General features: G+C 33.6%; 1 protein-coding gene across 1 annotated transcript in view; it reads left to right on the top strand.

Moving 5' to 3' along the window:
- Positions 1 to 15,159, top strand: part of RTTN (rotatin) — a gene marked incomplete at both ends in the record, with an annotated part of 79,312 nt that overhangs the window by 24,135 nt on the left and 40,018 nt on the right. The window contains 13 exons of the mRNA XM_084202696.1: positions 862 to 1,001; positions 1,221 to 1,396; positions 2,297 to 2,392; positions 3,399 to 3,487; positions 5,561 to 5,678; positions 5,946 to 6,058; positions 6,805 to 6,842; positions 7,169 to 7,357; positions 8,055 to 8,294; positions 9,678 to 9,822; positions 10,619 to 10,773; positions 12,022 to 12,241; positions 13,888 to 14,016. Of these exons, the coding sequence (XP_084058822.1) occupies positions 862 to 1,001; positions 1,221 to 1,396; positions 2,297 to 2,392; positions 3,399 to 3,487; positions 5,561 to 5,678; positions 5,946 to 6,058; positions 6,805 to 6,842; positions 7,169 to 7,357; positions 8,055 to 8,294; positions 9,678 to 9,822; positions 10,619 to 10,773; positions 12,022 to 12,241; positions 13,888 to 14,016 (1,848 nt within the window). The remainder of the gene's footprint in view (positions 1 to 861; positions 1,002 to 1,220; positions 1,397 to 2,296; positions 2,393 to 3,398; positions 3,488 to 5,560; positions 5,679 to 5,945; positions 6,059 to 6,804; positions 6,843 to 7,168; positions 7,358 to 8,054; positions 8,295 to 9,677; positions 9,823 to 10,618; positions 10,774 to 12,021; positions 12,242 to 13,887; positions 14,017 to 15,159) is intronic.

Genomic DNA, 15,159 nt, shown 5'->3' with positions numbered 1-15,159 from the left:
TTGCACAAAAATCAAGGCAAAAATGGGGAGAAATTGCGAATAAGATGGGCCATGAAATAGATGGCTCAGAAAGAAAAATATGTAGAGGAAATATACTGAGAACTTGAAAGAGATGGGAGAAGGGTTATTTCAGAGCTTTCTCAACCAGTCATTAGAGCTTTTTTATGTTACCTGCATATATGTCCTACAAATGATTGACATTCAAGATTAAATAGTTGGAGATTTAATATAAGATGTAGGCTAAACATGTGAGAAATTTTTATGAGTAGAATTTCCCTCTATTCTGTAGCCTATAGTGGCTTTGTACAATAGATTCCAGAGTAGGGTATGGCAGAGGTCTGTGTTTACCAGATGCATAGAAAATGCATTGTATTTTACTCTACTTTTAAAATGTTTGCAATATCATTACTTGATATAACTGATTCCCTTTTGTCTGTATGTAAAAATGCTTTAATGAAGATCTGAAAATAGATAGAATTTAATGTTTTAAAATAATTTTTTTGTAGGGACTAAATTTTTTTTATTGAAATGGAAACTGGCCTTACAGAGCAGAATCATGTTAACAGATCGAACAGTGAAGCTTTGGGTCAAAGCACCTTTGAACCATGTAAAGAAATCTTTAATTTATATAAAGGATATAAAGGATCATTTTTTTTTTCTTTTTCACAGAGGAATATTAATCTGCAGAATTTGAATGTTTTCTTAAAAATAACTGCATAGTTGTTTTTTTTTTTTTATGTTGCTCCTTTCACACCCTCCCTTAGACCCTAAAATGGAATTAATTACCTTGTCTAATTTGCTAAGTTAATGAGTGGACTTTTATAATTCTGGAAATTTTTGTTTGTTGTTTGTTTCACTTAGGGTTATGCTGACACAAAAGATAATTTAGGTAAATGCATCCTCTCTCTGAGTGAAACAAACTCTGACAAAGGAGAGGGCATTCTCCCAGGAACTCCCAGACTACAGGCTGCCCTGCGCCTTCTCTTCTCAAAAAAGCAGCTGTAAGTTATGCTCTGGAGCGTTTCAGCACATCTTCTCATCTTGTTGACAATGTCTTCTCCTAAATGTTATGCTGTGTCTTGATTTGAAAGGTTGATTAATCAAGTCTGAATTGAATTACATCCCATATTAACTTTTAAAACAAAATAATTTCTAACTATACAGCTCAAATTTTCCAGTATGAGTGCTTTATATATTTATTTAAGTATTCGTTCATTTAGGGTTCGTTCTGCAGCTGCTAAACATTTAGCATTCCATGTTCTCAATGAAGAAGGGGCAAACCTGAAACGCCCATGCCTGAATGGTAATGTCCTTTCCAGCATTTCAAACTTATTTATTATAGAGGGAGCTATGGAGCTAAAATTGGATGATAAAATGAACTCAGTAATTAAGGTTAGTAAACTCTAAATTTTGCTCTTCTACCTGTCCAGTCTCCGAGTTTCCACTTTCAGAAGGTTGCAATATTTCATACAAATTGCCTTGCTTCATAAACAGAAGTCTGTTGATATATTCTTTCTGTGTGCCCTGGAACAGTAGTTCTTGTGCTACCATTTGCAACACTAAGAAAAAAATCATTCCTTTTTTTCTTCTCTGCAGAAAAGATTTGATTGCAGAGAATACAGGCCTGGTCTGTTCATAGCAATTTCATTCTGTGTGGATAGATTTTTCTCATATATTTTTTCCCCACAAAAATAATTTTTACTAAAACACAATAGGCACAAAAGGCACAATAATTTTTAATATGAAATATAAAACAGGTTGCAAACTTATGTCTGTGTTTACTTAATATTGCTGCTGTTATAAAGTGTAAGGCAAATCATGAGTGTGTGACTCAAGAGAATACTTTTCTTTTTTTCTTTCTGATTTCTCATTTCCCTTTTATTCTCCTTTCTTCCTTCCCCTCAATACTTTCAGATTAACAGTATGATAAGCAAATGCTTAGATGCTCACCTCTAAAAGTCAGTCCCCTCTACAGACTTTAAAGCATTTCTGTATAGTGTTAAGATTCTGTAGTCCTACATAAATTAGGCATTATTTGTTAGAAGTCTGCAGCTATGATGCACTAGAAACGGTTTGGTTTTCTTAATCTACAGGTGTTTTTAGAGATTTGTTGCAAAAAGATTGTAACCTAATCCATTCCTCTTACATGTATGTAGGATCTAATAAAATACATTCTAATAAAGAATTAAGATATCTTTTTCTATTTCCTCTTAGGAAATTCGGCTGGTATCCTTGTATCCTTGTTTTGTATCCAGCATAGTGGATGCAAATCTAATATTGTTTTATTTTTAGGCAGAAACTGTTGAAAAGCTGTATGACATTTTGACTTCTGATGCTGTTGACCTAGTTTTACGGAAGTCTGCAGCTGAGCAGCTGGTTGTTATTTTAGAAGGTAAAATTCTTCAGAAAATTTGTATTCTTGTGCTGGTCATTTGTGAGCTTGAAGTTTTGCTAGGTTGTCTGTATGCTTGTGCTAAGGGTCTTCTTTGCAATTTTTATTTTATGAGTTTTGGTAAAAAGAAGTGATTGAATTACAAGGCAAGTAAGCAATTTGAGAGCATTCTTTCACTTGGTGCATAACTGTAGTTTCAAAGACAGCTTGATGTCTTTATTCTTTATGCTCAAACTCTAATTGAGTAATCTCTTCTTCAAGGAATTTGGATTCTAATGAGAGCGCATAAGTTCTTTACCGTGGGAGGGGAAATCTTAGATAACGTTAAAAATACTGTCAGAAAAATTGCCACAAAAATGAGGAAGTGTATCTACTTTGTCTCATAAAATATAGGTACTTATGACTGCAAAAATTTTCAGATGTTTCAAAATTGAAACAAAAGTTGAAATTGTGAAGAAAAATATGCAGTTTTATCAGGACAAATTTCATATGAAGGATCACTTTTTACTTGTTAAAAAACAAACAAACCAACCCAACCAATTCAAATGTCGTACCTTTTTGCTGTTTATGTTGTTGAATATTCTTAAACCAGCTACTTTAAATGGTGATATCAGTGGATAATACTCTCATGGTGATTAAGTAAATACCATTTTCAATTCCTTATTGAACTGTTAAAGTGTTTTATAGTATTTGAAGTGACATCCTTGTTTGACTAAAATTGAGTTGCATTGGTATTGCTGTAATTTTTCAATGTAAAATTCTTGTGGGAATTTATGTAATGTATTTAAGAATCTGGTGTTTAAGAGGCTCCTATAGTCAGGTAAAAATACTTTGAGAAGGCTTGCCTTGCTAGACATCTGTGTTACTGGTGATTGATTGGCAATATTAGAAACATACTGTAGATAGAAAGAGTTTGTAATCTTATTAAACAATATTAATACTAAGCATTTTTATATTAAATTTGTGTGGAACCAGTCATTTATGCTATCTTCTGCTTTTCCTACAGATACCAAAATGCATGACATTCTGAAAAAGTTAGGTGTGATAGAAAAGATACTGGCGTACCTTAATGAATGTGTACACATGGATGGCAAGGTAAAAGTATTGTCAGAAGTGGTTCTGCAAGCATTGCACAGCATGAAAGTAGTAGAGTCTGCCTTTTTCTAGGCTTGCAACACTGGTCTTTGTGCATTAATGCTGCACTAAATACAAGTGTTTAATAACAATTAAAATATGTATTTTGTTCTAGTTTTGATAATGCTTCTCTCTTAATGAGAGAAGATTGGTTTCCCTACCTATGAGAAGAGTTAGCTGGAAAATTGTGTACAATGACATTCTGGAATGTGCCAAAAATTCCCAGAAAGCTTTTTCTGTAGAGTACAAAAAAAATTTAATGACTGTAAAAAAGGAAAATGTTATGTATAATAGTCTCCAAAAATTCGGAAGCAAATTATAATTAACAATGAAATGTAATTGTATGACGTGCTATTGTAAACATGTCAGATTGAATTTCAGGTATAAATAATTTTCTGATCAATAGAAGATCACTTCACCAGGGAGGATCTCTTGGTGTAGATGATGGAGCTTTCTGGTTTTGTAATATATGGATAATCTGATGCTTGATTTTTTTTTTTCTGGAATTCATTCCTTGAAATCCTTTCATGCAAGCACATTTAAACTAGAAGGTGCTCAATGTAACTTCAGTGGATAAAGTTTTTTGGCTTCTTGCATAGTATTGTTACTGCATTCCAGCAGTCGAAAACCTTGATGTTTTTTAAGAAAGCATGAAAATTTTCATGTAGTAATGACTTTTTTTCCAAAAATGTTCTATAGAAAAGAGCTGCTTGATATTTAGTGGACTTCTTTTTTTTTTTGTCAAACTAGTGAAAATTACTTCAGAAATAGCAGGTTTTCCCTCAGATTATCAGTAGCTAAGATTATTCCTGTAGCATTAAAGAATGTCTTGTCCAATTTACAATCCCTTGTATAGAAGTACTTCAGTAAACTGTTGTAATACAGTCAAAGAAATTGAAATATTGGGTTCTTCAGGTTTCTGAATGTTGGGTTGGTTTTTTTAATGTCAGTTTTATAGTACCTTCTTTAGAGAGAGAAAGTAATGCAACTGTTGTTTTTTTTGGTTTGGGTATTGAGTAGATATTGCTCAATAATAAAGAAGGACAAGCATGGGAAATATATTGCCCTGAGCAGATTCTTCAGAATCAAGTAAGGGTCTGGGATGAACTCTATAAAGGGCTAAACATATTATTTTAAAGTTTAATTTAATCCAGGAAGGGCTCAGGCATCAACTCTCTGGGGCCTGTGACATTAGGACACTATCCTGAGGGATCCTTGGTTCTCCCCATGAATGATTTTTAAAAATTTAATAATAAAAATCAATATCAAAGAAAAATCAACAAAAAAATCTTACATGTTCTTATAAAAGTGGCCATTGGGAAAATAATATAAAAGACATTGTAGAAATAAATATCAGCATCTAAAAAGGCTTTATATATAACTGTGCAAAAGATTCTTTCTATGCTAAATAAGTAGGGACTTTTATTCATGTGGAATGAAAATAAAATGTATTTGTTGATGCTGTTTACAAAGCAAATTTTAAAGGCAGAAACTCATAGGCAAAGTAATGATACTGTGAAAGAAATACTCTCTTCTCATTCTTAGGAGCTGTGACTTTGGTTGTATTTTTGGCCACTGTTAGTACTTTAACTTTTAGGAAACTGCTTTCCATTCTCATGATCTGACTAACTGGGACCCAGAAAATTAGTGTGATATGATAAACTATTTACATTTTTTTAAAATGAATAAACTTAGATGGTTGTAAATACGTGGTGTTTTTTTAAATCCTTTAGCTTACATATATACTCCTTAAAATTCTATAATTTGAAAGCAAATGTTATAATTCTTTTATGAAGCCAGAGACAAATAAAATTACCATCAATTAATAATAAAATGAATCAACAAGTAAATTTTTTTTTTTTTAGAATATGAGATTGTCATCAAGCTGAAATGTGCTTGTCTAAGGAAGTTCTAGACTTCTCTTTTACAAATGATGGAATATATCACTTAATAGTGCGACAGTCTGTGTTAAGTGCATCATAATAAATTTTACTGATAGTTGTATTTATTTAACCTTTTTCTCTGTTCCTGCAGCTAATGGAATCCATAGTGGTACCGTGTCTGACGCTCCTACGCAAAATTGTGTGTGCTGACCCAGCTGTTCGCCTGTCCCTGGCACAGCAACCTTCTCTACTGCTTTTGCTATTCAGAGGTGAGAATTGTATTTCCACTGTAGTACCCCTGTCAAAAGATGGTTAGATACCTTCTTAAATACCTTCTTAAGTGCTTTGGATCATTTCATTGTATCAGATTCTGATATTTAAAAGATAACTAGCACACAGTGATTTTTCCCATGTTGTAGCATGTGTTGAAAGTGTTGGCAGGAAACTGTGGAAGGCGGTTTCTTTTAACTAGTGTTCTTCTATGTAGTATTAGGTATCAGTTTTTTCCTAACATGTTTTTAAATATCTTTATTCAGTTTCCCTGATACTCCAAAGTGATCGTGCTGTTTTAACTGAAACTGCAGTATTGCTTTGTCTTCTGTTGTTTGATGAAGTAGCAAGAACAGAAACATGGTATGAAAATCCACTTGTTTAATAGCATATTGTCCAGACAAATTTTAAGTTTTTAATAGAAATAAATTTTTATATATCTCCAGACAAGTTATACCCCAGAATTTTATAGATCCAAAATTGCATATTTATAGTCCAGATTGTTTTGATAATTGAGTTACATGCTCTGGAGGCCTACATGGCATATTTTTGCACTATGAATACCTTAGTGTGAATTTTAAGTTTATTTTTTAAAAAACCTTGATTGGTCTCTAATCCATCTTTTCCATGAATGGAAACTACACAAATCCCATAGCTAGCTGTAGACATGTTTTTTTAAACTTCAGCTTTTAAGTGTAGCAGTTGTCTCTAAAGCAACAGACCTCAGCGTACAATATTTTATTATTTAAAAGCTGCATGTGTGTGCAAAAGTATGCTTTTAGAATTCACAAATGTGAAATATACTGAAAATACTCAGAATGTGTGGTTTTTCTCTAACAGAAAAAAGGAAATAAGTATACAGAGTTTTTAATGTACAGTATATCTCCATTAAATATTCCATCTCGGTGTGATTTAAGAAATACCTTAATAGTGCATAATCATGAAGAAATATTGTTCATTAATACAAATTATTCACCAATGGGTTACTAAAGATCTAGCTAAAGGGAGAAATAATAAGGAAATAATGTGTGTAGTATTAGGAGAAAATCAAATCTTAAAATAGAGTGTAATAACTATGTCTTAATCTCTTGCAGGGCTGATGGCACAGCCAGTAATAATACTGAGGTACCTGCCTTCAGTTTGCCTGTTGCTATTGTTAGAAGGTATGTGTGGGTGCTGGCTGGTTGGTTGGTTGTTTCATTGGTTTGGATTGTTTTACACTTCCATTTGCTGTCCTTCCTGAGGTATGGAAGTGGCAGAATAAAGGGAAACCTTGATCAAAGCATTTTTATGATGATGAAATCAGCATTTTTAAATAGGGATTTTTTTTTTCTCCATGTCTTTGTTCTCTGTAAAAGTGTTTCAAAAACCTTGTTTGCAAATTTACAAGCTGATTGTAATAGAGTATTTAATTTAAAAATGAGCAAACAAAAAAACTCTCACCAACCACTTAAAAAAAAAATTGTTCTTGTTATTTGTGTATTTTTAGGTACCATCTCCCAGTCAGGATCACTGCTCATCATGTAGTTAGCCCTAATACTGTCGTGGTGCTGCTGTCTTCTGAGTGCTTGGCTATGAAACCCGTGGCAGATATGCTTAAAATGGCTTGGAATCTGTCATGGTACCATGGGATTGAAAACCTTCTGCAGCTGGTAAATTATGAGAAGGAAACAGAAACGTGAGCCATCTTATCTTTCATTTTAAGTCCCAACATATCTCAATTAAATTAGTGTTTCATGAAGTTTAAATAGGTTTTCAACTTCAAACAGCAGTTCAGGCTGTTACTTGTTTGAGAATGGTGTCATTTAAATGTAAAGGATCACATCCCAAGAGGATGAAGGTATGTTGTCACAGCTAATGTTTTACCTAAATTGCATTTTTACATGAAGTCTAGAGCTTGATCTAACTTTTATTGATAGTCAGGCTAATTCCAGACAATTTTAAATAGGCTCTGTGACTGTTTTTCTTTATAGTCATTAGGGTTTCTTAGGGAACTGACTCTTTTTTCCTACTATGTAGACCCCAAGCTCTAAAGTTGCATGACTTTCTCTTGGTTTTCTTGAATGTTTAAATTTCAAATAAATATTCTTAATGGTAATACTAAGAATTAGTATTTAGGTATCATTTTTCCGAAGAACTCAAAACACCTCATGATTTACAAGTGGTGGTGTTGGTTTTGGTTTTGTTTTAGTTTTTTTTGTTTGGTTTGGTTTTTTTGAAGGTTTAGTGAAGAAAGAATTGGCTAAGAAAAATAGTGTTTTAAGTCAATTTTTGTTTTGTTTTCTCAATTAAGGAGGCAGCGGAAGAAGTCAATACTCTCTGAAACAGTTTGTAAAGATACTGTCTGTTAATAATTTTTCCCTATGCCTTTTCAGATTTTTAGACTCGCTAAAACTTTCCTCAGAAGACATTCTTATATTGAAAATAACTCACACAAACTATGGACTGCAGGATTGTCTTAGTTTGATCATTCAGGCAGCATCCCACAGGGATGTTAGAACTGCTCTCACTAGGCTTAGCTTCTATGTCCTGAATGACAGACTTGCATTAAAATGCAGTTTTGGGCCTTGTGGAGCCACTTTGAAAAGCTTTGTTTGGCAGAAAGCAATGAACAGGTAAGCTATTGACTATAAGAATACATTAAACGTTGTTATACTAAAATGGTAACATTTCTTCTTTTTGTATTTTAACTTTAGGGAATTGATTGTCAATGCATCTCTGATTTTGATATATATATACACATATCTATACATGCACACACATCTATCTATCTATCTGTCTGTCATGTCTATATATTTATATATTAGATATCTATGTATCTATATCTGGGCTGACAGGAACCTTAGGCAGGTCAGCAAGGGGAAGTACAGAGTCCTGCACCTGGGGAGGAGAAAGGCCATGCCTCTGGGGTGAACCAAGCTGGAAAGTAACTTTACAGAGAAGAACCTGGGGGTCCTGTGGGACATCAAGGTGAAAATGAACCAGCAGTTTGTCTTTGCAGTAAAAAAAGCAAATGTTATATCGGGCTGCTTTAGGAGGAGTGTTGGCAGCAAGTTGAGGCAGGTGATCCTTCTGTTCTATTCAGCACTGGTCTGGAGCTCTGGCTCCAGTTTTGGACTTGCCAGTATAAGAGAGAATCATATGGAGCACAGATATTGGAGAGAATCCAATGAAGAACCATAAAGATGATGAAAGACTACAATATCTTTCCTTTGAGTAAAGGATGAGAGGGCTAGAACTGATAAATGTGGAGGAAAGAACACTCTGAATGAGGATCTTATCAATGTGTACAAGTCCCAGAAGAGAAGGTGGGGCCAGACTCTTTTCAGTGATGTTCAGTGAGAGAAAGAATGGCCACAAACTGAAACACAAGTGGATCCCTGTGAATGTCAGGAAACACTTTTTTACTGTTAAGGTGACCAAACACAGACACAGGTTGCCCAGAGAGGTTGTAGCATCTCTATCCTTGGAATTACTCAAAAGCTTCCTGGACCCAGTCCTGAGCAACCAGCTGCACATGACCAGGTGACCCCTGCAGGTCCCTTGCAATCTCAAAGATTGTGATCTTGCAATTTACATAAATAAAACCATCAAATATTTAAAATTCTATATTTAAAATAAGGGCTATTTGAAATGCATAGGTAAGCTTTGCTATTTTTATCAAATGCTAGTATTTAATAGATACTTAACTTTTTATTTCCTATGTGACCCTGCTCAGATTTCTCTACAGTTTACTTAACAGAATTCCATTATTGCCATATGCAAATAGATTTTAAAATATGCATAACTATTTTGCATAACAACAACAACAACATTAACACTATATTGTATATATTTGTGTATCATGGGCTAATATGGTGCCATATTTGCTATATGTGTAATATACAAATTTATTTCATATAATTTAACATTTGCAGGTGACTCCAGTCCTATTAGTCTGAGATTTTAAATGCTCTTTAAAAAAGGTACAAGTATGAAAGCTTTTATTTGTATTGCAGGTTTCTACAAGTGCTTCCAGCTTCAGTGGAGGATGAAAAGCTTTTGGTAGATGTCATAAGATTTTTAAACAAATTGCTTAGAGAGCAGAAATCAAATCTGGAGTCAGACCATCTAAAGTGGATCTTAAAATCATTGCTAAAAAATGTAAGAGTGGGGTTGTGTATATACTTACATGATTTGATTGACCACATAACTGTACTTGCACACCCGTGTGTGTACCTGCAGAGCTGCATGAGGGTGTGCTTAGCTACATAGCTGCAAATGTATTACCTCTGTAAGATGGAAGAGCGTCCATTGTCTTACAAAGGGTGTACTATGTTACATACAGTCTGCGTGCACTTGTATTTTCCCATTTGCAAATACAATCTAAGCATTTGTGGAAAAATGCTCATAGACTTAATTTCAATTACTTATAACACTACATGTACTTCAATTTATATTGCTAGCTGGGAAATCTATAAATTTTTTAAGTATGACCCATTCAATACATTAATATAAAACCTTAAAGCCATTTGATATGAAGTCTTTCAAGCAGCTGAGAAGTCCAAAATGCAGCCTGAACTAATTTTGTTACTGTGTTTTCTAGTTTTTTGTGATCTATTTTTTATTGCTGGCTATTGCTGTATTACTTTGAGTTTTCTTTCATCCTTCATAATACACTGTCTTCTTAATGCCAGGATGTTTGAAAGGCCTTAACAGTAGATTCTTTTATGGCATTTAGTAGATTCAAGATTCAAGTTAGTGGTGGGATTATAGGAATTATAGGAGTTTTGCACTATACTTTTTGCAGTTACTTCTTAGTTAAGTAATCATGGAATTTCTGGTTTATAATGTGTGTGATTTGTAAGTTCTCAACAGAAAAAAATTGCTTTAATGAAGGCATTAAAAGAGGATTTAAACAATGCATTATGTGACTGTGTTTTTTATTCTTTTCTTTTAGCAGCCAAAATCCCTTACGGGCCTTCTGGTGCGACCAGAGTCCCAAGTGCAGGATGAAATGGATGAAACACAGGCTGCTGTCAGGCAACGACTGGATAAAGAACTCATTTGTCTTTTTAACCTGTTGTTAGTTTGTTCCATGTCAGTGACTGACAGGTACAGTGCAAATGGACCTGCCTCTGTCATTCTAACTGAGCATCATAACACCTATTGCTGCTGAATTTTGGTCACAATTTTAATATCATTACATCATGTCTCAGTTGCTCTGAACTGTGAATATACACTCTTGAAATGAAAATCAATATTAGATATTCCTTTTGACTGTAAAATCAGGAAATTAACCAGGAAATTTAAAAGATAATGTGCTAGTGGTCACTTAGCAAATAGATAATTAAATTGATTGCATGGAGAAGATGGGCTATTTCTTTTCTGCTGCTGCAAATTTGCATGAGCAAATGGTAACTTCATTGATTTTGTAGCATGTATTTATAGTAAAGTGAAACATTGGAATCTTTGAAATAGCAATAAATGTTAATTTTCATTGAACTCCTTTTTGGCCTATTTACAACAGCTACTTTTAGCATGAAGCTCCAACCTTTTTCTGTCAATTGAGCAAACACAGGAATTAATTTACATTATATTTTCTTCAAATTTCTCATAAAACCTTTCTTATACTAAATCTCTCCATCCACATGTATCCTAAGAGCTACTAAAACTGTAGTTTAAGATAATATTTGATTATTTAGTGTCACAATATTTTTTGTGAAAATATTTTCAAAATGTTATCTTTTTCATTATTTCCACTTGGTTATTTTCTAAAAGTTTTGACAGTGGGAAAAGGTCATATTATAGAAATCCGTGCTAGTTATGTATCACACGCTCCTGTATTTTTTTATCTGCTTAATTCTAGATTTATTGGTTTTTTGCAGGAAATGTTTTTAAACTTGTCTCTTGAATTAGAACAAACTTAAGTGAAACAGGCCATACATTTAAGAGTTGGACTTGATAATCCTTGTTGGTCCCTTCCAGCTTAGAATATTCTAGACACTGTGTGATTCTGGAACTACCGAGTTTTGCAGCTCTTCTCAATGTCAATTGTCCTCAATCTCTTGCTCTTTATTTAGCATTCTCCTTAATAATGAGTTATATCTCATTTGTCTTTTTTTAGTTAAGCAACTTCGTTGTATTCAGATGCAATATTATCTTTTCAGAACCGGGCTAAACTTAGAAATGTCAAATTTGATTTCATATTACTCTTTGCATAATGTAATATTAAGTAATTGAGATGCTGAGCCTCACAAGCTAACAGTAAGAAGAATGAGGCATTGGCCTTTTTTTCAAAATGATTCTTTGTAACAGCTTCATATTGATGGTTCATCTGTTTTGTTTTTTACAATTAAACAGAGAGGGCTTGGAACTTGCTGGCTCATTCAGAACAGAGCTGGCTCTGAAGCTGCTTCAGTGCTTAAGGCTAACAGATGCACCACATTTTTATGGACTCCCGTCACTGGAGAGAACATTACAAGGAATGGTTCATGTTACTGCACTTCCAGGCTGGAGTACCTATTCTGCTGCAGTTGAACCTGTCACAATTTGTAAGAAATATTTAACAGGTCTTCTTGAGGTGAGTAGCTTATGTTCTTACTTAGCTTTTAGTTTGAATTCTGGTAAAGAACTGTGTAACTAATGATACTATGCTTTTTACAGTGTACTTTTGGTGAATGTTGTCAGTAACAATAGGTGTGGGAAAGATGCTTTTTCCTGCTAAGTTGATAGGAATGATATGGAGACTAGATTGAGTGATATGTCTGTAGTTGTGAAGATTGGTTGTATTGCATGTGCTTCCATCAGTGGTTTAAGAGGTAATACAAAGTGACTGTAGTTTTAAGCAAGGTAAAAAATATATGTGCTGTTTTTAATAACTGAAACTCCAAGAAGAAAAATCCAAGATAACTTCCCCCAGGCAAAATCCACATATGAACGGTGGTCTGGGAGAAGATTAGCTTGTTGGGTAGGTTGTTAACACAGCGAAAGCAGAAAAGAGGTAATTCAAGCTGCTGCAGTTGCTTGAAAGACAAAATTTCATTTTTATTTTCAGTGTTCTTCTGTGTTTCCAAATCCATGGACATGGTAGACAGCTAGCTTTTGCTCCTAAAATGATGTCTTTTGAAAACTCCAGCCTTCTTAAAAGAAAGACCATAATGCTGACTTTTTGTTTAACAGAATTAACAAATTCAATAATACACTTTTAGAAGTTTTTAGTTCAAATACCAATACATTTGATGAAGAAAAGATGGAGTGTTTTACGGGCCTTAACTTGCCAAGATTTCTTGAGTAGAAGGAAATAAACATTTTAGACCTGTTTGATTAGATGAGCTCTGTCACTTGAAGTGTAGACTGAAAATGGCACTAAGGTTATAAATGTTGTCATGCAAATGAAAGAATATTACTGGAAAAAATAATAATAAATATTATAGCATGCAATCAACTTGTGATGCGTAAGCTCTTGTTCAGAAGAATTAGGCAGTTTTATTTAACCTAAATATGAAAGTAAATGTGGCTTTCTTTTGGAGAAGGATGGAGAAAGTATGTATAAAAAAACTTCTGTATGCTGGGACACTGAAAGGAAGAACAGCAAAAATGCAGAGGTTTAAATCACTGTGTTTTGTGGAGAAAAGTAAATCTAGAAGTGTATTTTCTAAGATTTTTTTTTTAAAGTATTTGGGGGCATATTTTGTTGAAAGCAGCATGCCTTTTAATATGCATGGTTACTTATTTGGTCAAACAGTTTATTTTATATTAGGATCCACTGACCTTTATTTCTGTTTCTTAGTATTTGATATAGAAACCTGATAAATTTATTCAAATCACAATGAAATATATAAATTACACTTTCTCTTGAACACTGAATTTTGAAAAGAAGTTTTATTTTTAATTCCAGACATAGCAAAAGAAAACCTGGGTACAATAAATAAACTTTCAGGTTCATGAAAAGAAACTTTCAGGTTTCTATTCAACTTAGAGCTTACTATTAAGCTTTGACTGTATTTTTCATTTGAATAAAAAATCAAAACCCACAGATGTTCAGAAGTTTAAACGTATAGGAGCCCATCAGATGACCAAATGGCTCAGGAATAAAGAAATTCTTACAATTCAGCTAGAAATCTATCAACTTTTCATGAGTTTAAATTATGATTTAGTGTGTAAGACAGTTTGTACTCTGTGTGCTGTTTATAGTAAAGCTGTTACAAACTTGTATCCCACTCTTAGGTCATCTCATCGTTTTATGTTGAGTGGGGGGGAAATGCCATGTCCTTCATGGGAAAAGGGGTGACAAAAAGCACAGTCCTTTGCTTGCTTCACTTATCTCATGAAATGATGGCTCAAGCCAAGGATATGGTGAGTGCATGCCAGTTGTTCTTATCTCATCACTGGTAAGGGCTATGCAGAGAGATTTTAACTGCTGAAGTTCAATGCTAACTTTCTGTCATGGTTTAGGAATGGTACTCTTCAACTTTGTAGTCCAGCTAAAACCACACCACTGCTTACTCTTTCTTCCCCTCCAACTGGAAGCACAAAAGACAAAAAAAAAACCACATTAATCTCATTTGGTATATAATCTTAGATAAATGTACAGGATAGATTATAGTATACAAAATGAAATTGTTTTGTAAATAATTCCGTGGATTTTGAAACGCCTTCTTTCAGAATAAGTATGATTTCCTTTTTATAAAAAAATGAAGCATCGGGATTTTCTGTAGGATGAATAAATTTAAGAATTTATAACATTATTTCTTCGGCCTCACAGAAAACAGGCTTTCTAACCTGTGTTTAAACATTCATGTACATAGGGCTTTCACGATTGTGTGTGTGTATATATATGTATATAAATGAAAGAATATGTACATACATGGAAAAAGGATTGCCAGATAAAGGAGCTATCATTACATACTAGCAAAATTCATATTGTGCTTTGTGTTCATGTACATGTTTGAGGGCTAGATTTGTCAGTTTAGTAAGCCTTTATCCTGAAGCAGTTGAAGCAATTCAACAATTAAGTATTATTTTAAAGAATTAAAATCCAGTCTTACTAATATCTGTGATAGCCACAAATGAAAATCTTTATGATCAAGCATGCATATAACTAGAAATTTCAGTATACCCGCTTCTCCAAATTCCAGGTGTGTCTTTCTTCAGTTCTCTACTCCTTTTTTAAGATACAAGGTGCTGGAAGAGTTTATTAAAATTGGGAGGGGCCAGAGCTTTAAGTACACTGCAGGGAGACAGCAGCCTCCAAAGACTTAGACCATAAATGCATAGTTGAAGGTGTGGACTCAATTTTTTTAGTATCACGGTTATAGAGTAACATGCATAGTAGCATAATTATAGGTTTTATTTTCTTGTGTTTCTAAGGCAGACTCTCTGTTTATGATAGTACTGCTGTTTAGACTGTACTAATAATTTTTAGTCTCAAAGAAATTTTAAAACCTGACTGTTGTTTAAATCATGTGATTTAGTGTCAAATCCTTATGGAAATAGAAG

The sequence above is a fragment of the Fringilla coelebs genome, assembly GCF_963513975.1.
Source record: "Fringilla coelebs genome assembly, chromosome: 1".
Taxonomy (NCBI): Eukaryota; Metazoa; Chordata; class Aves; order Passeriformes; family Fringillidae; genus Fringilla; species Fringilla coelebs.
This window is presented reverse-complemented; position numbering and strand designations above follow the sequence as displayed.